General features: G+C 38.2%; 1 protein-coding gene across 1 annotated transcript; it reads right to left on the bottom strand.

The window, feature by feature from the left end:
* Nucleotides 1–339: 339 nt before the first annotated feature.
* Nucleotides 340–20982, bottom strand: LOC310921730 (LIM homeobox transcription factor 1-alpha-like). Its single transcript, XM_083881950.1, has 9 exons — nt 20601–20982; nt 18512–18574; nt 13415–13592; nt 8547–8722; nt 6922–7097; nt 4930–5007; nt 3998–4079; nt 2505–2588; nt 340–1786 (listed from the first exon to the last, which is right to left on the bottom strand). Exons 2-9 carry the CDS (start codon nt 18564–18566, stop codon nt 1551–1553), a joined length of 1065 nt encoding a protein of 354 aa, XP_083738076.1. The 5' UTR covers nt 18567–18574; nt 20601–20982; the 3' UTR covers nt 340–1550.
* Nucleotides 20983–21090: the final 108 nt, after the last annotated feature.

Below are 21090 nucleotides of genomic sequence, written 5' to 3' on the forward strand. Positions count from 1 at the left end.
CCATTTTCCCCATTTTTTCCTTTTTTACCCCCATTTTTTTTCCCTTTTTTATTCCCATTTTTCCCTCCTTTTTCCCTCTTTTCTTTTCCATTTTTTCTCTTTTTATTCCCAACTTTTCCCTTTTCCCCCCATTTCCTTCCCATTTTTTCCTTCTTTTTTTCCCCCCAATATTTTAAGTTTTTCCCTTTATTCGATTTTTTCTCATTTTTCCTTATTTTTATTCCCATTTTCCCTCTTTTTTTTCCCTCTTTTTATTCCCAATTTTTCCTCCTTTTATTCCCTATTTTTCCCAATATTTTCCTTTTTTATTCCAAATTTTTCCCTCTTTTCTTTCCCATCTTTTCTCTTTTTTTCCCTCTTTTTATTTCCCATTTTCCCCTTTTTTTATTCCAAACTTTTCCTTTTTTTTTTTTTTTTCTCTTTTTTCCCCCATCTTTTCCTTCTTTTTTTCCTTTTTTTTTCCCAATATTTTCCCTGGTTTTATTCCCACTTTTCCCTTCCTTTTTCTCTTTTTATTCTCAACTTTTCCCTCTTTTTTTCCAGTTTTTTTGGCTTTTTTTTGTGGTTTATTTTCCTTTTTATTTGGGATTTTTTCTGGGCTGGGACTCGCTGTTTTTCCATTAAAAAAAACCCCAAAACTTGAGAATTCCAGGACCTTTCCCAACCCCAAAATTTCCCCCAAAAACCCCCAAATTCCCCAAAACTTTAAAACTTTTCCCTCTTTTTTTTCTCTTTATTTTCTGGGATTTATTTCCCACCAGACATGGAAAAAAAACTCAATAAAAAGAAGAAAAAAATCCCCAAAATTTTCCCCAAAAATCCCAAATTTTGGGATTCCTGGGAAGGATTTTCCAGCTCCAAATTGGGAATTTTGGGGATTTCCAGGATTGAGATTTTTTGGGAATTTTGGGATTCCCTGGGATTGGAATTTTTGGCATTTCCAGAATTAGAATTTTTGGGATTTCTGGGGTTGGAATTTTTGGGATTTCCAGGATTGGGAATTTCAGGATTTTTGGCATTTCCAGAATTGGAATTTTTGGGGAATTTTTGGCATTTCCAGAATTGGAATTTTTGGGACTGAGTTTTTTGGCATTTCCAAATTCAGAATTCCCAGGATTTTTGGGATTCCCAGAATTGGGAATTTTGGGATTTTCAGGAGGGATTTTCCAGCTCCAAAATGGGAATTTTTTTGGGATTTCTTGGACTGAGATTCCTGGAGAATTCCTGGAAATTTTGGGATTCCCAGGACTGGGAATTTCAGGATTTTTGGGATTCCCAGGATTGGGATTTTCCAACTCCAAAATGGTTTTTTTTTTTTGATTCCCACAGAATTCCCAGGATCAGGAATTTTGGGGATTCCCAGAATTGAGATTTTTTAAATTCCCAGGATTGAAATTTTTGGGATTCCCACACTCAGAATTCCAGGATTTTTGGGATTTCTGGGACTGAAAATTTCAGTATTCCCAGGATTTGAGATTTTGGGCATTTCCAGCATTGGGAATTTCAGGATTTTTGGGATTTCCTGTGGAATTTTTGGGATTTTTGGGCTGTCAGGAGGTGAAGTAGGAGCTCTGCATCGAGTACAGCTGCTCAATGGGATTCCCAGGCTCAGGAATTGCGGGAATTTCGGGAATTTTGGGATTCCCAAGCTCAGGAATTTCGGGAATTTTGGGAATTTTGGGAATTTTGGGGTTCCCCAGGAGGGCTGGGAGCAGCTGTTGGGAATTTTCCTCTCCCAAAGATCCTGGGACGGCCCCGGGCGGATCCTGGAAAATTCCCTCTGAGTCTGGAAAAGGGGGAAAAAACAGGAAAAAATGGGAAAAAATCAGGAAAAAAATCAGGAAAAAATCAGGAAAAAATCAGGAAAAGTTGGGAAAAGGGATTTGGGAAGGGGGAAACCACAACCTCCAATCCCAGTCCCAATTTTCCAATTTCCCACTTAATTCCCATTCCCAATTTCCCATTCCCAATTCCCAATTCATTTTTCAATTTCCCATTCCCAGTTCCCCAAATTCCCATCCCAATTCCCACTTTTTCCCATTCCCAATTTTCTAATTTCCCATTCCCAGTTTTCCAAATTATTTCCCAAATTATTTCCCAATTTCCCATCCCAGTTTCCCATTCCCAACTTCCCAAATTCCCCAATTCCCGATTTCCCAATTTATTTTCCATCCCAATTTTCCATCCTCATTCCCAGTTTCCCATTCCCACTTTTCCCCATCCCACTTTCCCAAATTTTGATTCCAAATTTCCTGATCTTTTTCCAATTTATTTCCCAATTTCCCAGATCTCCATTCCCAGTTTCCCAAATTTCCATTCCCACTTTTCCCCATCCCAATTTCCCACTTTCCCATTCCCAATTCCCCAATTTATTTCCCCAATTTCCCATCCCAAAATTCCCGAAATTCCCTGGAATTCCCATCAGTCCAGAACCTCAGTGGGGTGATTCCCACCCGGAACATTCCCAAAATTCCCAGAAAATTCCCAAAATTCCCAGGAATTACCATAAGGTGGGAACATTCCCAGATTTCCCAGCCCTGGGAATTCCAGGGGCGGCTGCGGCGGAATCCGGGAAAACGGGAACAGCCCTGGGAAAAATAATGGGAATATTGGAAATATCAGGATATTTATTGGGATATTGGGATATTTATTGGGATATTGGATATCAGGAATATCAGGATATTTATTGGGATATTGGGATATTTATTGGGATTGGGATATTGGGAATATCGGGATATTTATTGGGATGTTTATTTGGATATTTATTGGGATTTGAGATTTTGGGATATTGGGATCTGGGAAAATGGGAACAGGATCAGCCCCAGGCCTGGGATAAATCATGGGAATATTGGGATATTTATTGGGATTTGGAATATTTATTGGGATATTTATTGGGATTTGGGATATCAGGAATATCAGGATATGTATTGGGATATTTATCGGGATATTGGGATATTTATTGGGATATTTATTGGGGTATTTATTGGGGTATTTATTGGGGTATTTATTGGGATTTGGGATTTTGGGATATTGGGATCTGGGAAAATGGGAACAGGATCAGCCCCAGGCCTGGGATAAATAATGGGAATATTGGGATATTTATTGGAATATTTATTGGGATATTTATTGGGATATTGGATATTTATTGGGATTTGGGATATCAGGGATATCGGGATATTTATTGGGATATTTATCGGGATATTGGATATTTATTGGGATTTGGGATATTGGGATATCGGGATATTTATTGGGATATTTATCGGGATATTGGATATTTATTGGGATTGGGATATTGGGATATCGGGATATTTATTGGGATATTTATCGGGATATTTATTGGGATTTGGGATATTGGAATATCAGGATATTTATTGGGATATTTATTGGGATTTGGGATATCAGGAATATCGGGATATTTATTGGGATATTGAGAATGTTGGGAATATTGGGATTGGGATGTTGTGATTTCCCAATTTCTCATCCGAAATCCTGTTTCCCCATTCCCAAATCCATCCCAAATTCCCATTTTTTCCCACCCCATTCCCGAGGATTTTTCCTGACCTTCTCCATCCCAAATTCCCATTTCCCTATTCCCAATTTCCCATCCCAAATTCTCATTTTCCCATCCCAAATCCATCCCAAATTCCCATTTTTCCCCCCCAAATTCCCATTTTTCCCCCCCAAATTCCCATTTTCCCCCCCAAATTCCCATTTTTCCCACCCAAATTTCCATTTTTCCCCCCAAATTCCCATTTTCCCCCCCCAAATTCCCATTTTTCCCCCCCCAAATTCCCATTTTTCCCCCCAAATTCCCATTTTTCCCCCCCCAAATTCCCATTTTTCCCCCCAAATTCCCATTTTTCCCACCAAATTCCCTTTTTTCCCCCCCAAATTCCCATTTTTTCCACCCAAATTCCCATTTTCCCCACCCAAATTCCCATTTTTCCCCCCAAATTCCCATTTTCCCCCCCAAATTCCCAGTTTTTTTTTTCCTGACCTTCTCCATCCTCATTCCCAGATCCCGAAATTCCCCCTCTGGAATTTTCCTGCTGCTGCTGCCTCCGGGCCAGTTTCTTCATCTGGGGGAAAATTCCAGGGAATTCCAGGAAAATTCCAGGAAAATCCCAAAATTCCACCAGAAAAAACTCTGATTTTGGAGGATTTCGGGGGTTTTTTATCCCAGAATTTTGAGAATTCCAGAAAATTCCATGAAAATTCCAGGAAAATCCCAAAATTCCACAACAGAAAATTCTGATTATTTTTTTTTTTTTCCCCCCAGAATCTTGGGAATTCCAGAAAATTCCATGAAAATTCCAGGAAAATCGTGAAATTCCACAACAGAAAATTCTGATTTTGGAAGATTTGGGGTTTTTTTTAACCCAGGATTTTGGGAATTCCAGAAAATTCCAGGAAAATTCCAGGAAAATTCCATGAAAATCCCAAAATTCCACAACAGAAAATCCTGATTTTGGAGGATTTGGGGGCTTTTTAATCCAGAATTTTGGGAATTCCAGAAAATTCCAGGAAAATTCCAGAGAATTCCAGAAAATTCCAGGAAAATCCCAAAATTTCACCACAGAAAACTCCAATTTTGGAGGATTTGGGGGGTTTTTTTAATCCCAGAATTTTGGGAATTCCAGAAAATTCCAGGAAAATCCCAAAATTCCACAACAGAAAATCCTGAATTTGTTGGTGGGTTTTTTTATCCCAGAATTTTGAGAATTCCAGAAAAATTCCAGAAAATTTCCAGGAAAATCCCAAAATTCCACAACAGAAAATCCTGAATTTGGAGGATTTGGGGGGTTTTTTTAACCCAGAATTTTGCGAATTTTGGGAATTTCAGAAAATTCCAGGAAAATCCCCAATTTTGGAGGATTTGGGGGGGTTTTTAATCTGGGAATTTTGGGAATTTTGGGAATTATTTCTGACCTTGGCCCGCTGGTTCTGGAACCAAACCTGCACCACCCGAACCGTCAGCCCCGTCTCGGCCGCCAGAGACTCGCGGACCTGAAAAATCCATCAGAATTCCAGGAAAAATCCATCAAAATTCCGGGAAAAATCCATCAGAATTCCAGGAAAAATCCAATGGAATTCTGGGGAAAATCCATCAAAATTCCAGGAAAAATATCCATCAGAATTCCAGGAAAATTCTCTCAAAATTCCAGGAAAAATCCCTCAAAATTCCAGGAAAAATCCAACGGAATTCTGGGGAAAAGTCCCTCAAAATTCCAGGAAAAATCCATCAGAATTTTGGGAAAAAATCCCAATGGAATTCTGGGAAAAATCCATCAGAATTCCAGGAAAAATCCCTCAAAATTCCAGGAAAAATCCATTGGAATTCTGGGAAAAATCCCTCAGAATTCCAGGAAAATTCTCTCAAAATTCCAGGAAAATTCTCTCAAAATTCCAGGAAAAATCTCTCAAAATTCCAGGAAAAAAATCCAACAGAATTCTGGGAAAAATCCATCAAAATTCCAGGAAAAATCCATTGAAATTTTGGGAAAAATCCCTCAGAATTACAGGAAAAATTAATTGGAATTCTGGGAAAAAAATCCATCAGAATTCCAGGAAAAATTCATTGCAATTTTGGGAAAAATTCATCGGAATTTTGGGAAAAAAATTTATTGGAATTTTGGGAAAAATCCCCTTGGAATTCCAGGAAAAAATCCTTTGGAATTCAGGGAAAAATCCCTCAAAATTCCAGGAAAAATCCAATGGAATTCTGGGGAAAATCCATTGGAATTCTGGGAAAAAATCCATCAGAATTCCGGGGAAAATTCATTGCAATTTTGGGAAAAATCCATCGGAATTTTGGGAAAAAAATCCATCACAATTCTGGGAAAAATCCATTGGAATTCCAGGGGAGCTCAAAAAATCCCCCCAAATTCCCCCCCCAAAAAAATTTCCCCAATAAATCCTCAAAAAATTCCCCCAAAATTCCCTAAAAAATCCCCCAAAAATTCCCCCCAAAATCTCCCCAAAATCCTCCCGAAATTCCCCACAAAAATCTGAAAAAAATCCCAAAAAAATAATAAAAAAATCCCTAAAAATTAAAATAAATCCCAAAAAAAATCCGAAAAAAAATCCCAAAAAATCCCCCAATCCCAGAAACCTAAAAATTCCCCCAAATTCCCCAAATTTTGGGAATTTTGGTCCCTTCCTGCAGGGTTTTTGGGAGAGCTGGAAGGAGGCTCGGAAGGCTCGGCGCTGTTGGGAGCTCGAAAAAACCCCAAAAAATTCCCCCAAAAAAATCCCCCCAAAAAATCCCCAAAAATCACCTAAAAATTTCCCCCAAAATCCTCAATAAATCCTCAAAAAAATCCCCCCAAAAAATTCTAAAAAAATCCCCCCAAAATTCTTAAAAAAATCCCCCAAAATTCTCCCAAAAATCCCCCAAAAAATCCCCGCAAAAATCTGAAAAAAATCCAAAAAAATCCCCAAAAAAATTCCTAAAAATTCCCAAAAAAATCCCAAAAAATCTGAAAAAAATCCTAAAAATCCCCCAAACCCTAAAAAAACCCAAAATTCCCCAAAATTCCCTAATTTTGGTCCCTTCCTGCAGGGTTTTTGGGAGAGCTGGAAGGAGGCTCGGAAGGCTCGGCGCTGTTGGGAGCTCGAAAAAACCCCAAAATTCCCCCCCAAAAAATCCCCAAAAATCCCCTAAAAATTTCCTCCAAAATCCTCAATAAATCCTCAAAAAAATTCCCCCCAAAAAATTCTAAAAGTCCCCCCAAAATTCTAAAAAAATCCCCCAAAATTCTCCCAAAAATCCCCCAAAAAATCCCCGCAAAAATCTGAAAAAAATCCAAAAAAGTCCCCAAAAAAATTCCTAAAAATTCCCAAAAAATCCCAAAAAATCTGAAAAAAATCCTAAAAATCCCCCAAACCCTAAAAACCCCAAAATTCCCCAAATTTTGGTACCTTCCTGCAGGGTTTTTGGGAGAGCTGGAAGGAGGCTCGGAAGGCTCGGCGCTGTTGGGAGCTCAGGATGGTTCGGGGCCTCTTGGAGCGTTTGGGATCCTTTCCTTGGGAATTTTGGGAATTTTGGGAATTTTTCTGGGAATTCTGGGGATTCTCCTCGTCGTCCTCGCTCCGAGCTGTTCAGAAAAATGGGAATTTTAAGGGAAAAATATCAAAAATTTGGGAATTTTGGGGATCGTTGTCATCACTGTGAGTGGCTCAAAAAACCAGAATTTTTTTGTCGGGAAAAAAATCTCGTAATTGGGAAAAAAATTCACGATTTTATCTAAAAAAAAATCCAAAAAAATTCCCAAAAAATCTAAAAAAAATCCCAAAAAATCCCAAAAACTTCCTCAAAAAAAAAAATCCCTAAAAATGTCCAAAAAATTCAGAAAAAAATCACAAAAAATTCACAAAAAATTCACAAAAAATTCTGCAAAATTCCCAAAAAAAATCACCAAAAATTCACAAATAACTCACTTTAAAAATCACCAAAAAATCACAAATTTCCGCAAAATTCCCTGAAAATTAAAAAAAAATCCAAAAAGTCCCTAAAAAAATCCCCAAATTTTCCAAAAAAATCCCCAAAAATCCCAAAAAAATCACCAAAAAATCACCAAAAATCCTCAAAAAAATCACCAAAAATTCCCTAAAAAATCTGAAATATTTCTTAAAAATATATCCACAAAAAAATCTATAAAAATTCCCAAAAAATCACTAAAAAATCATCCAAAAAAAATCGCGAAAAATTTCGCGACATTTCAAAAAACCGCGAAAAAATCCTTGAAAAAAAAATCAGAAAAAAAAATTCTAAAAATTTCAAAAAATTCACAAAAAATTCCCAATAAATTCTAAAAAAATTCTAAAAATTTTCTAAAATAATTCCTTTAAAAAATCCACAAAAAAGCCACAAAAAAATCCCAAAAAATCAGAAAAAATTCCAAAAAAATCAGAAAAAAATGAGAAAAAAATGAGAAAAAATTCCGAAAAAAATCCGAAAAAAATCCCTAAAAAATCCAAATTATTTCTTACCTGTTTCTTGGTATTGCCAGTGCTGGGGGCAGAGGATCCTCCAGTCCCCCCTGTGCAGGCTTTGGGCGCACTGGGAGCAGCGCAGGCACCGCGGGTGGAAAATGCCCCAAAAATCCCCCAAAAAATCACCAAAAATCCTCAAAAAAATCACCAAAAAAATCCCTAAAAAATCTGAAATATTTCTTAAAAATATATCCACAAAAAAACTGCCAAAAATTTCCAAAGAAGTCACTAAAAAATTACCAAATAAAAATCGCGAAAAGTTCCGCGAAAAATTCCGCGATTTTCCAAAAATCGCGAAAAAATCCCCCAAAAAAATTTCTAAAAATTTCCAAAAAATTTCTAAAAAATTCTCAAAAAAATCCCTAAAAATTCTAAAAAAAATCTAAAATAATTCCTTTAAAAATCCCTAAAAAATCCACAAAAAATCCTAAAAAAATCCACGAAAAATCACAAAAAAATGACAAAAAATCACAAAAAAATGAGAAAAAAATCCAAAAAAATTCCAAAAAAAATCCGAAAAAAATCTCTAAAAAATCCAAATTATTTCTTACCTGTTTCTTGGTATTGCCAGTGCTGGGGGCAGAGAATCCTCCCGTCCCTGAGCACGAAGGAGTCCCCCCTGTGCAGGCTTTGGGCGCACTGGGAGCAGCGCAGGCACCGCGGGTGGAAAATCCCCCCCGGGAGCCTCAGGACGGGCTCCAGGTGCCCCAGGGGGCCCCGGCAGCTGCTGCAGCAGGTGGGGAACAGCCTGGGGAGGAAATAAATCAGAATTAGAAAGATAAATTTGGGGTTTCTGGAAAAAAATCTGATTTTTTGGGGGAAAAAATGGGATTTTTGGGGGAAAAAATGGGATTTTTGGGGGAAAAAATGGGATTTTGGGGGTGAAAAATGGGATTTTGGGGGGAAAAAAAAGTGGAGTTTTTCTAGGGCCAGGTGGATTTTTGGGGGTAAAAATGGGATTTTGGGGGGAAAAATTGGGGATTTCGGGAAAAAATCCCCAAAGTTTTTTGGGAGAAAATGTCGATTTTTTGGCAGAAAAAAATGGGATTTGAGAGGCAAAAATAACCTTTGGGAGTTTGAAGGGAAATTTGGGGGTTGGAGGGGAAAAATGGGATTTCAGTGAAAAAATCCCACAGTTTGGGGTAAAAAATTGGGTTTTGGAGGGAAAAAAAAAAAAAACCAAAATTTGGGGGGAAATTGAAGTGTTCAAGGGTAAAGTCTTGAGATTTTCAGGGTGGAAAATGGGATTTAGGGGGAATAAAACCTGGGACATGACAGGGAAAATTTGGGATTTTGGGGGAAAAATCATTGGATTTGTGGGAAAAAAAGTTCTGGGATTTGAAGTGAAAAAAATCTCAAAGTTTGGGGGAAAAATTTGGGATTTGAGGGAAAAAAAAATCTGGGATTTTGTGGAAAAATTCCAAGTTGAGAGTGAAAAAATCCAGGATTTTGGGGAAAAATCTGCTCCCCCCCAGGCAGCGGCTGCAGCAAATGGGGAACAGCCTGGGGAGGGAAAAAATCAGAATTAGAAAGATAAATTTGAGGTTTCTGGAAAAAATTCTGATTTTTTGGGAGTAAAAATGGGATTTTTTGGGGGAAAAATGGGATTTTCGGGAGGAAAAATAAAGACATTTTGGAGGAAAAATTCCCAAGATTTGGGGAGAATAAACTGGGGAGGGAAGATTGGGATTTAATTGGGATTTCTGGGGAAAGCTTTGGATTTCAGGAAAAAAATCCTGGAGTTTGGGGAAAAAACGGGATTTTGGGGGAAAAATGGGATTTTTGGGGGGATAATTTGAGGTTTTGGGGGGGAAAATGTGGAGTTTTTTTTGGGGAAAGGGCATTTTTGGGGGGAAAAATGGGATTTTTGGGGGAAAAATGGGATTTTGGAGGAAAAATGGGGATTTCTGGGGTTTTTTTGGGGTTAAAAAAAGGGATTTTTTTTATTTTTCTGGGGGTTTTGGAGGGATTTTTCTGGGGTTTTTGAGGGTAAAAAAAAGGGGGATTTTCCCAGGATTTTTTTTATTTTTCAGGGGGTTTTGCGGTAAAAAAACAACCCAAAAATTCCACGGAAATCCCCAAAATCTGGGAAAAAAACACTAAAAAATCCATTAAAAGCCTCAAAAACCCAAGGGAAAAAAAAATCCATTAAAAGCCCCCAAAAAACCAGGAAAAAAAAATCCATAAAAATTCCAAAAACACCAAGAAAAAATTCCATTAAAAGCCCCAAAAAAAGAAGAAAAAAAAGTCCATAAAAAAGCCCCAAAGAAACCTGGAAAAAAAACCCCCAAAAATCCATTCAAAGGCCCAAAAAACATGGAAAAAAACCTTTTAAAAATCCATTAAAAGCCCCCCCAAAATAGAAAAAAAAAATCCATTTAAAGCCCCAAAAATCAGGGAAAAAAAATCCATAAAAATCCAAAAAAAACCTGGGAAAAAAAAATCCATAAAAAGCCAAAAAAAAACCAGAAAAAAAAAAAGCAGAAAAAAGAGTTTGTGGAGGAGTTTGAGGCCGGGAAAAGCTCCAGGGGCTCCAATTCCTCCCAAATTCCCAGAAATTTTCACTTCAAAGACATTCCTGAGGGTTTTTTCCTCCTTTTTTTTTTTTATTTTTTGTTTTTTTTTTCCAGATTGAGGCGACAGGTGCTGGGAAAGGGGCCCCAGGGAGGGAAAAAAGGAGAAAAAACCAGGAAAAATGGGCAGAAAATTCCTTTAGAATTGGGGTTTTTAATGGGGAAAATGGGGAGAAAAATCCAGGAAAAATGGGCAGAAAATTCCATAAAAATCCCTTTTGGAATTGGGGATTTAATGGGGAAAATGGGGAGAAAATTCCATTTTAAATATCCAGAAAAATCCATAAAAATCCTTTTGGGGTCGGGGTTTTTAATGGGGAAAATGGGCAGAAAAATCCATGGAAAATGGGCAGAAAATTCCATAAAAATACCTTTAGAATTGGGGATTTTAATGGGGAAAATGGGGAGAAAATTCCATGGAAAAGGGGCAGAAAATTCCATAAAAATCCCTTTTGGAATTGGGGATTTAATGGGGAAAATGGGCAGAAAAATCCATTAAAATCCCTTTAAAATTGGGGATTTTAATGGGGAAAATGGGCAGAAAATTTCATTAAAATCTCTTTAGAATTGGGGCTTCAAATGGGTGAAATGATGGGGAAAAAAAAAAGAGAAAAAATGGGGAAATTGGGAAAAAAAAAAAAAAAAACTGGGAAAAAACCTGGAAAAAATGGTGAAACAACCTTAAAAAATGGGGGGAAATGCAGAAAAAACTGGGGATGAATGGGGAAAGAATGGGGAAAATATGGGGGAAAAATGGGGAAAAAATTTAAATAATGGGGAAATAACTATGAAAATTGGGGAAATTCTTATAAAAAAACTTGGAAAACTGGGGGGAAACCTGAAAAAATGGGGAAAAAATGGGGAAAGAATGGGGGGAAAATTCCTGGGAAAATGGGGGGGAAATGGGGAAACCGCGTAAAGAAAACGGAGGGAAATGGGGAAAAAAATGGGGAAAATTCCTGGAAAATCAGGTAAAATTCCTGGAAAACTGGGGGAAAATTTTGGAAAAAGGGGGAGAAAACATTGGAAAACCTTGAAACAAATGGGGAATAAATGGGGGGGAGGAAATGGCAAAAAAGGCGCGAAAAAACACGGAAAAATGTAAAAAAAATGGGAAAAAAATCAGAAAAAAATGGGAAAAAATCAGAAAAAAATGGGAAAAAAATGGGAAAACTTGGGGAAAAGCTGGAGAAGTCTATTAAGACTCACTTGTGATAGTCAGGGCGGCAGGAGAGGCGCTGCTGGCGGCAGAAGCAGCTCCCCCTCAGGGCTTGGGAACACTTGGGGAAAATGGGGGAAATTACTGGAAAAATGGGGAAAAAAATGGGAAAAAAATGGGGAAAAAATGGGGGAATAAATGGGGAAAAATGGGGAAAAATTGAGGAAAAACCTGGGAAAGATGGGGAAAGAATGGGGGTAAAATTCCTGGAAAAATGGGCGGAAATGGGGAAACGGCGTAAAGAAATCCTTGGAAAATGGGGGAAAAAATGGGGAAAATTCCTGGAAAATCGAGAAAAATCCTTGGAAAAATTGGGGAAAAGTCCTGGAAAAGGGGGAGAAAATGTTGGAAAAACCTTGAAAAAAATGGGGGAAAAATGTGGAATAAATGTGGAATAAATGGGAGGAAAAATGCCCAAAAAAGGCGCGAAAATGGGAGAAAAAAGTGCGAAAAAATCAGAAAAAAATCAGAAAAAAATCAGAAAAAAATGGGAAAAAATCAGAAAAAAATGGGAAAAAAATAGGAAAAGTTGGGGAAAAGCTGGAGCACTCACTTGTGATAGTCAGGGCGGCAGGAGAGGTGCTGCTGGCGGCAGAAGCAGCTCCCCCTCAGGGGTTGGGAACACTTGGGGAAAATGGGGGAAATTACTGGAAAAATGGGGAAAAAAATGGGAAAAAAATGGGAAAAAATGGGGGAAAAATGGGGGAATAAATGGGGAAAAACCTGGGAAAAATGGAGAAAAGATGGGGAAAGAATGTGGGGAAAATTCCTGGGAAAATGGGTGGAAATGGGGAAACCGCGAAAAGAAAACGGAGGGAAATGGGGGAAAAAATGGGGAAAATTCCTGGAAAATCAGGTAAAATTTCTGGAAAATTGTGGAAAATTCCTAGAAAAGGGGGAGAAAACATTGGAAAAACCTTGAAAGAAATGGGGAATAAATGGGGGGGAGGAAATGGCAAAAAAGGCGCGAAAAAACGTGGAAAAATGCAAAAAAAAAGGGAAAAAAAACCAGAAAAAAATGGGAAAAAATCAGAAAAAAAATGGGAAAAAAATGGGAAAACTTGGGGAAAAGCTGGAGAAGTCTATTAAGACTCACTTGTGATAGTCAGGGCGGCAGGAGAGGCGCTGCTGGCGGCAGAAGCAGCTCCCCCTCAGGGCTTGGGAACACTTGGGGAAAATGGGGGAAATTACTGGAAAAATGGGGAAAAAGGGGGAAAAAAATGGGGAAAAAAATGGGAAAAAATGGGGAAAAAATGGGGGAAAATTGAGGAAAAATGGGGAAAAAATGGGGAAAGAATGGGGGGAAAATTCCTGGGAAAATGGGGGGGAAATGGGGAAACCGCGTAAAGGAAATGGAGGGGAAATAGCGAAAAAAAGGGGGAAAATTCCTGGAAAATCAGGAAAAATCCTTGGAAAAATTGGGGAAAAGTCCTGGAAAAGGGGGAGAAAATGTTGGAAAAACCTTGAAAAAAATGGGGAAAAAATAGGGAATAAATGGGAGAAAAAATGGCCAAAAAAGGCGCGAAAATGGCAAAAAAAGCGCAAAAAAATCAGAAAAAAATGGAAAAAAATGGGAAAAAATCAGAAAAAAATGGGAAAAAAATGGGAAAACTTGGGGAACACTCACTTGTGATAGTCAGGGCGGCAGTAGAGGCGCTGCTGGCGGCAGAAGCAGCTCCCCCTCAGGGGTTGGGAACACTCCCAGCAGCGCAGGCAGCGCTCGTGCCACGGCCGCTCGTTCACCCGCAGCACGAAACGGTCCCAGATCCCGCAGCCACAGCCGGCACACAGCAAAGGGATTGATCCTGGAATTAAAATCATGGGGAAAAATCAGGGGGATAATGGGGGAAAAATGGGGGAAAAAAAAGAGAATTAATAATGGGGATAATGGGGAAAAAATGAGATTAAATCATGGGGATAATGGGAAAAAATCATGGGGATAATGGGGATGAATAATGGGGAAAAAATGGGATAAATAATGGGGATATATGATGAGGATAATGGGGAAAAAATGGGGTAAATAATGGGGAAAAATCATGGGAATAATGGGGGAAATGGGAAAAAATAATGGGGATAAATCATGGGGATAATGGGAAAAATGGGGTAAATAATGAGGATAAATCGTGGGGATAATGGGAATAAATCATCGGGATAATGGGAAAAAATCATGGGGATAATGGGAAAAAATCATGGGGAAAAATGAGAATTAATAATGGGGATAATGGGGAAAAATGGGATAAATAATGGGGATAAAGCAAGGGAATAAATCATGGGGGAAAATGGGAAAAAATCATGGGGATAATGGGGAAAAATGGGATAAATAATGGGGATAAATCATGGGAATAATGGGGGAAAAATGGGGTAAATAATGGGGATAAATCATGGGGATAATGGGGGAAAATGGGGGTAAATAATGGGGATAAATCATGGGGATAATGGGGGAAAATGGGGGTAAATAATGGGGATAAATCATGGGGATAATGGGGGAAAATGGGGGTAAATAATGGGGATAAATCATGGGGATAATGGGGGAAAATGGGGGTAAATAATGGGGATAAATCATGGGGATAATGGGGGAAAATGGGGGTAAATAATGGGGATAAATCATGGGAATAATGGGGAAAAATGGGATAAATAATGGGGATAAATCATGGGGATAATGGAAAATATCATGGGGATAATGGGGGAAAAATGGGGATAAATAATGGGGATAAATCATGGGGATAATGGGGAAAAATGAGGGGGGAAATAGGGATAAATCATGGGGATAATGGGGGAAAATGGGAATAAATAATGGGGATAAATGATGGGAATAATGGGGAAAAAATGAGATAAAATCATGGGGATAATGGGAAAAAATCATGGGGATAATGGAGAAAAAATGGGAAAGAAAAGAGGATTACTAATGGGGATAATGGGGAAAAAATGAGATTAAATCATAGGGAAAAATCATGGGAGTAATGGGAGTGAAGGAGCAGGAACCGATCCCAGATCCCACAGCTGCAGCTGCAGGGATTCCTGGAATTATAATGGGGATAAATCATGGGGATAATGGGGGAAAAATGGGATGAATAATGGGGATAAATCATGGGGATAATGGGGGAAAAATGGGATGAATAATGGGGATAAATCATGGGGGAAAAATGGGGTAAATAATGGGGAAAAATCATGGGGATAATGGGGAAAAAATGGGATAAATAATGGGGATAAATCATGGGGATAATGGGGGAAAAATGGGGTAAATAATGGGAATAAATCATGGGGATAATGGGGGAAAAATGGGGTAAATAATGGGGATAAATCATGGGGATAATGGGGGGAAATGGGGTAAATAATGGGAATAAATCATGGGGATAATGGGGATAAATCATGGGGATAATGGGGGGAAATGGGGATAAATAATGGGAAAAATCATGGAGATAATGGGGATAAATCATGGGAATAATGGGGGGAAATGGGGATAAATAATGGGGATAAATAATGGGGATAAATCATGGGGATAATGGGGAAAAATGGAAAAAAATAATGGGAATAAATCATGGGGATAATGGGGAAAAATCATGGGGATAATGGGGGAAAAATGGGGATAAATAATGGGGATAAATCATGGGGATAATGGGGATAAATCATGGGGAAAAAATGGGAAAAATGGGAAAAAATAATGAGAATAAATCATAGGGATAATGGGGAAAAATGGGGATAAATAATAGGGATAAATCATGGGAATAATGGGGAAAATGGGGATAAATCATGGGGGTAAATCATGGGGATAATGGGGAAAAAATGGGGGAAAAAAGAGAATAAATAATGGGGATAATGGGGAAAAAATGAGATTAAATCATGGGGATAATGGGAAAAAATCATGGGGATAATGGGGGGAAAATGGGGATAAATCATGGGGATAATGGGAATAAATAATGGGGGAAAAATGGGAAAAAATCATGGGGATAATGGGGAAAAAATGGGGTAAATAATGGGGATAAATCATGGGGATAATGGGGATAAATCACGGGAATAATGGAGAAAAATGGGAAAAAATAATGGGAATAAATAGTGGGGATAATGGGGGAAAAATGGGAAAGAAAAGAGAATTAACAATGGGGAAAATGGGGAAAAAATGGGGATAAATAATGGGGAAAATAGGAGTGAGGAAACAGGAATAGATCCCAGAACTTGCAGCCAGTCCAGGGCAAAGGAATTCCAGCCTGGGAATCTGGGGAAAATGGGATAAATAAAGGGGAAAAAAAGGAGATAAATAATGAGAATAATGGGGAAAAAATGGGGTAAATAATGGGGAAAAAAGGAGATAAATAATGAGAATATTGGGGGAAAAATGGGGTAAATAATGGGGAAAAAAGGAGATAAATAATGAGAATATTGGGGAAAAAATGGGGTAAATAATGGGGAAAAAAGGAGATAAATAATGAGAATATTGGGGAAAAAATGGGGTAAATAATGGGGATAAACCATGGGGATAATGGGGATAAATCATGGGAATAATGGGGAAAAATGAGTTAAATAATGGGGATAAATCATGGGAATAATGGGGGAAATGGGGATAAATAATGGGGATAAATAATGGGAATAATGGGGAAAAATTGGGAATAAATCATGGGGATAATGGGGATAAATCATGGGGGAAAATGTGAATAAAACATGGGAATAATGGGGAAAAATGGGGTAAATAATGGGGATAAATCATGGGGGAAAAATGGAAAAAATGGGATAAATAATGAGAATAAATCATGGGGATAATGGGGGAAAAATGAGAATAAATAATGGGGATAAATCATGGAAATTTTAAGGGATTTGAGGCTTTTTTTTTTGTTTTGGATTTTTTGGGAATTATTTTTTTTCTCTTTGTTTTTATCCCAACTTTGATCTCTGGCAGCTCCTCAAAGGGAAAAGGGAGGAAAAATTCCAATTTTTTTTTTTTTGTTCCTGGCAGAGTTTCCTCCTTCTCCTCCTCTTCATTCCTCATTTATTTATTTGATTTTTTTTTCTCTGTAAAAATCCCAAGAAAAATCCGGCTCTGGATCTCAGGGATGGAACCAAAAAAATCCCAAATAAAAATCAAAATAAAGGGAATTTTCCCGAATTTAATTGGGAATTTTCAGCCTGGTTTTTTGGGGGTTTTGGGATTTTAAATTTGGATTTGATTTGGAGCCTAAAATTCAAAATAAATCCCCCAAAAATTCCAAAATAAATCCCCCAAAATTTCAAATTAAAATCCCACAAAATTCCCAATAAAAATCTCTCAAAATTCCCAATAAAAATCCCTCAAAAATTCAAAAAAAAAATCCCCCAAAAAATTCCAAATAAATCCTCCCAAACTCCAAAATAAATCCCCCAAAATTCCCAATAAAAATCCCCCAAAATCCAACTAAAAATCTTCAAAAAATTCCAAATAAAAATCCCTCAAAATTCCAAAAAAAATCCCCCAAAATTTCCAAAAAAAAAATCCCTCAAAATCCCAAATAAAAATCCCCCAAATTTCCAAATAAATCCCCTAAAATTCCAAATAAAAATCCCCCAAAATTCAAAAAAAAATCCCTCAAAATTCAAAAAAAACCCCCCCAAAATTCCAAATAAAAATTCCCAAAAAATCCCAAATAAAAATCCCCAAAATCCCAAATAAAAATCCCCCCAAATAAAAATTTTACAATCCCAATTTCTGATTAATTTAGAGGGAAAAATTGGGATAATAAAAGTAATTAATAAAAGTAATTAATAAAAATAATTAATGAGGGGATGAGGATTAATTTTTTGGGGAATTTTTTGGGGGAATTTTTGGGAAAATCCTGGGGAAAATAAATTTAAAAAATGAAAATTTTGCCTAAAAAAAAAACAGGATTGGGAAAAGTTTGGAGCCAGGAAAAAATGGGAATAAAGAGGGAAAAAATGGGGAAAAAATGGGAATAAAGACGAGAAAAAAAATGAGAAAAAATGGGAATAAAGAGGGGAAAAAAAGGGAATAAAGAGGGAAAAAAAAAAAAAACAGGAAAAATGGGAATAAAGAGTGTTTTTTTCCAGTGTTTTTCTCAATGTTATTCCCTGGAATTCCCAATATTTTTCCCTGTATTTTCCCAGGAATTTCTGCTGTTATTCCTGGTATTTTTCCCATTGTTTTCCCTGAAATTCCTGGTATTTTTCCCAGTATTTTTCCCAATGTTATTCCCTGGAATTCCCAATATTTTTCCCTGTATTTTTCCCAGGAATTTCTGCTGTTATTCCTGCTATTTTTCCCATTATTTTTCCTGAAATTCCTGGTGTTATTCCTGTTTTTTTCCCAATGTTATTCCCTGGAATTCCCAATATTTTTTTCTGTATTTTCCCCAGAATTTCTGGTGCAATTCCTGGTATTTTTCCCATTGTTTTCCCTGAAATTCCCGGTGTTTTTCCTGGTGTTTTTCCCAGAATTCCCACTATTTTTCCCAATATTTGTCCCTGTATTTTCCCAGGAATTTCTGCTGTTATTCCTGGTATTTTTCCCATTATTTTCCCTGAAATTCCTGGTGTTTTTCCTGTTTTTTTCCTGGAGTTTTTCCCATTGTTATTCCCAGAATTCCCACTATTTTTCCCTGTATTTTTCCCTGTATTTTCCCAGAACTTCTCCTGTTATTCCTGCTATTTTTCCCATTATTTTCCCTGAAATTCCCAGTGTTTTTCCCGGTTTTTTTCCCATTTTTCCGGGTGTTTTTCCCGGTATTTTCCGGGCACTCACCGGTTCCTGTTGGTGTTTTCTGCTCCCGGCAGGACGGAGCCTCCTCCGGCTTCATCCCCGAGCCTGAGGGGCAGGAAAGGTGGGAAAAAAGGGGAAAAAATGGGAAAAAACGGGGAAAAAACTGTGATGGGAATGGGAGAAAAGAGGGGGAAAAACTGGGAAAAAAACAGGGAAAAATTGGGGTGGGAATGGGGGAAAAAACAGGAAAAAAATGCGGGGAAAAAGGGGAAAAAATGGGAAAAAAAAGGGAAAAAACTGTGATGGGAATGGGAGAAAAGAAAGAAAAAAACAGGGAAAAAACCCGGGAAAAATTGGGATGGGAATGGGGGAAAAACAGGAAAAAAATGGGGAATAAAAAGGAAAAAAATGGGATGGGAATGGGAGAAAAGAGGATAAAAAACTGGGATGGGAGAGGGGAAAAACTGGGAAAAAAATGGGGAAAAATTGGGATGGGAAAGAGGAAAAACTGGGAAAAAAAGAGAGGAAAACTGGGATGGGAATGGGAAAAACTGGGAAAAAATGGAAAAAAAAACCAGGGAAAAATTGGGATGAGAGAGGGGAAAAATGGGGGAAAAAACAGGGAAAAAAGAGAAAAAATTGGGATGGGAGTGGGGGAAAATCTGGGAAAAAAAATGGGGGAAAACTGGGATGGGAACGGGAAAAACTGGGGAAAAATGGGAAAAAATCAGGATGGGAGAGGGGGGAAAATTGGAATAAACTGGGATGGGAATGGGGGAAAATTGAGGGGAAAAAAGGGGGAAAATTCGGGATGGGAGAGGGGGGAAAAGGGGAAAAAATTGGGAAAAAAATGGGATGGGAAGGGGAAAAGGAGAGAGGGAAAAATGGGAAGGGAGAGAGGAAAAAATTGGAAAAAAATGGGGGAAAAAAAGAGAAAAAAAGTGGGATGGGAGTGGGGGAAAAGAGGGGAAAACTGGGAAGGGAAAGGGGAAAAACCGGGGAAAAAATGGGGGGAAAATGTGGGAAAAAAGGAAAAAAATGGGGGAAAATGTGGGGAAAATGAAAAAAATGGGGGAAAAATGTGGGGAAAAAGGAAAAAAACCTGGGATGGGAGTGGGGGGGAAAAAGAAGAGTAAAAACTGGGATGGGAGAGGGGGAAAACCAGGAAAAGATTGGGAATAAACTGGGATGGGAATGGGGGAAAAAGCAGGAAAAAAAAACGGGATAAAAAAGGGGAAAAACAGGATTGGAGTGAAGGAAAAGAGAAGAAAAAATTGGGATGGGAGAGGGGAAAACCAGGAAAAGAAAAGGGGAAAAACTGGGAAGGGAATGGGAAAAACTGCGGGAAAAACTGGGAAAAAAACCAGGGAAAAATCAGGATGGGAGAGGGGGGAAAATGGGAATAAACTGGGATGGGAATGGGGGAAAATCGGGGGAAAAAACTGGGAAAGGAGAGGGGAAAAACTGGGAAGGGAAAGGGAAAAACTGGGAAAAAAAAAACGGGAAAAAACCGGGAAAGGAGAGGAGGAAAACCGGGAAAAAACCGGGAGAAGAGTGGGGAGAGCCCGGGATGGGAATGGAGGAAAAAAAAGGAAAAAAAGGAAAAAAAGGAAAAAACTGGGAAAAAAAAACAGGGAAAAAACCGGGAGAGGAGTGGGGAGAGCCCGGGATGGGAATGGAGGAAAGAAAGGAAAAAAAAGGGAAAAAAAGGAAAAATAAAGGAAAAAAAATGGAAAAAAACGGGAGAGGATCAGGAGAAGGCACGGGGGAGGATTGGGAGGAGAAACCGGGAATGGAGAGGGAGGAACCGGGATGGGAACCGGGAAAAACCGGGAATGGAGAAGGGAAAGGAGCGGGAAAACACCGGGATGGGAAAGGGGGAAAGCGGGAGAAAAACTGGGAAAAAAATGGGAAAAAATGGGGAAAAAATGGAAAAAAAAAGGGGAAAAAATGGGAAAAAAAGGGAAAAAATGGGAAAAAAAAACAGGAAAAAATGGGAAAAAAACTGGGATGGGACTGAGAGGAAAACTGGGATAAAACTGGGATGGGAATGGGAAAAAAAACAGGAAAAAAACTGGGATTGGAATGGGAGAAAACCAGGAAAAAAACGGGACAAGGGGGATGAACTCACCAGGATCGCGACAATGACACCGGGAAAAGGAGGAAGGGGAAGGGAAACTGGGAATTCTGACTCAAAAATTGGGAATTGCGGCTTAAAAATGGGATTTTTGACACAAAAATTGGGATTTTTGACACAAAAAATGGGAATTTTGACTCAAAAATTGGGAATTGCGGCTTAAAAATGGGATTTTTGACACAAAAATTGGGATTTTTGACACAAAAAATGGGAATTACGACACAAAAAATGGGAATTCCAACCTAAAACCTGGGAATTGTAACTTAAAAAATGGGAAAATTGGGAATTCTGACTCAAAAACTGAGAATTCCAACTCAAAGATTGGGAATTCCAACCCTCAAAATGGAATTACACCAGAAAAAGTGGGAGTTCAACCCAGAAACTGGGAATTGCAACCCAAAAATTGGGAATTCTGACTCAAAAGTGGGAATTCCAACCCAAAAAATGGGATTTGTAACTGAAAACTGGGAATTATACCTGTAAA

Source organism: Zosterops lateralis (assembly GCF_965231275.1).
Source record: "Zosterops lateralis genome assembly, chromosome: 36".
NCBI classification, from domain to species: Eukaryota; Metazoa; Chordata; class Aves; order Passeriformes; family Zosteropidae; genus Zosterops; species Zosterops lateralis.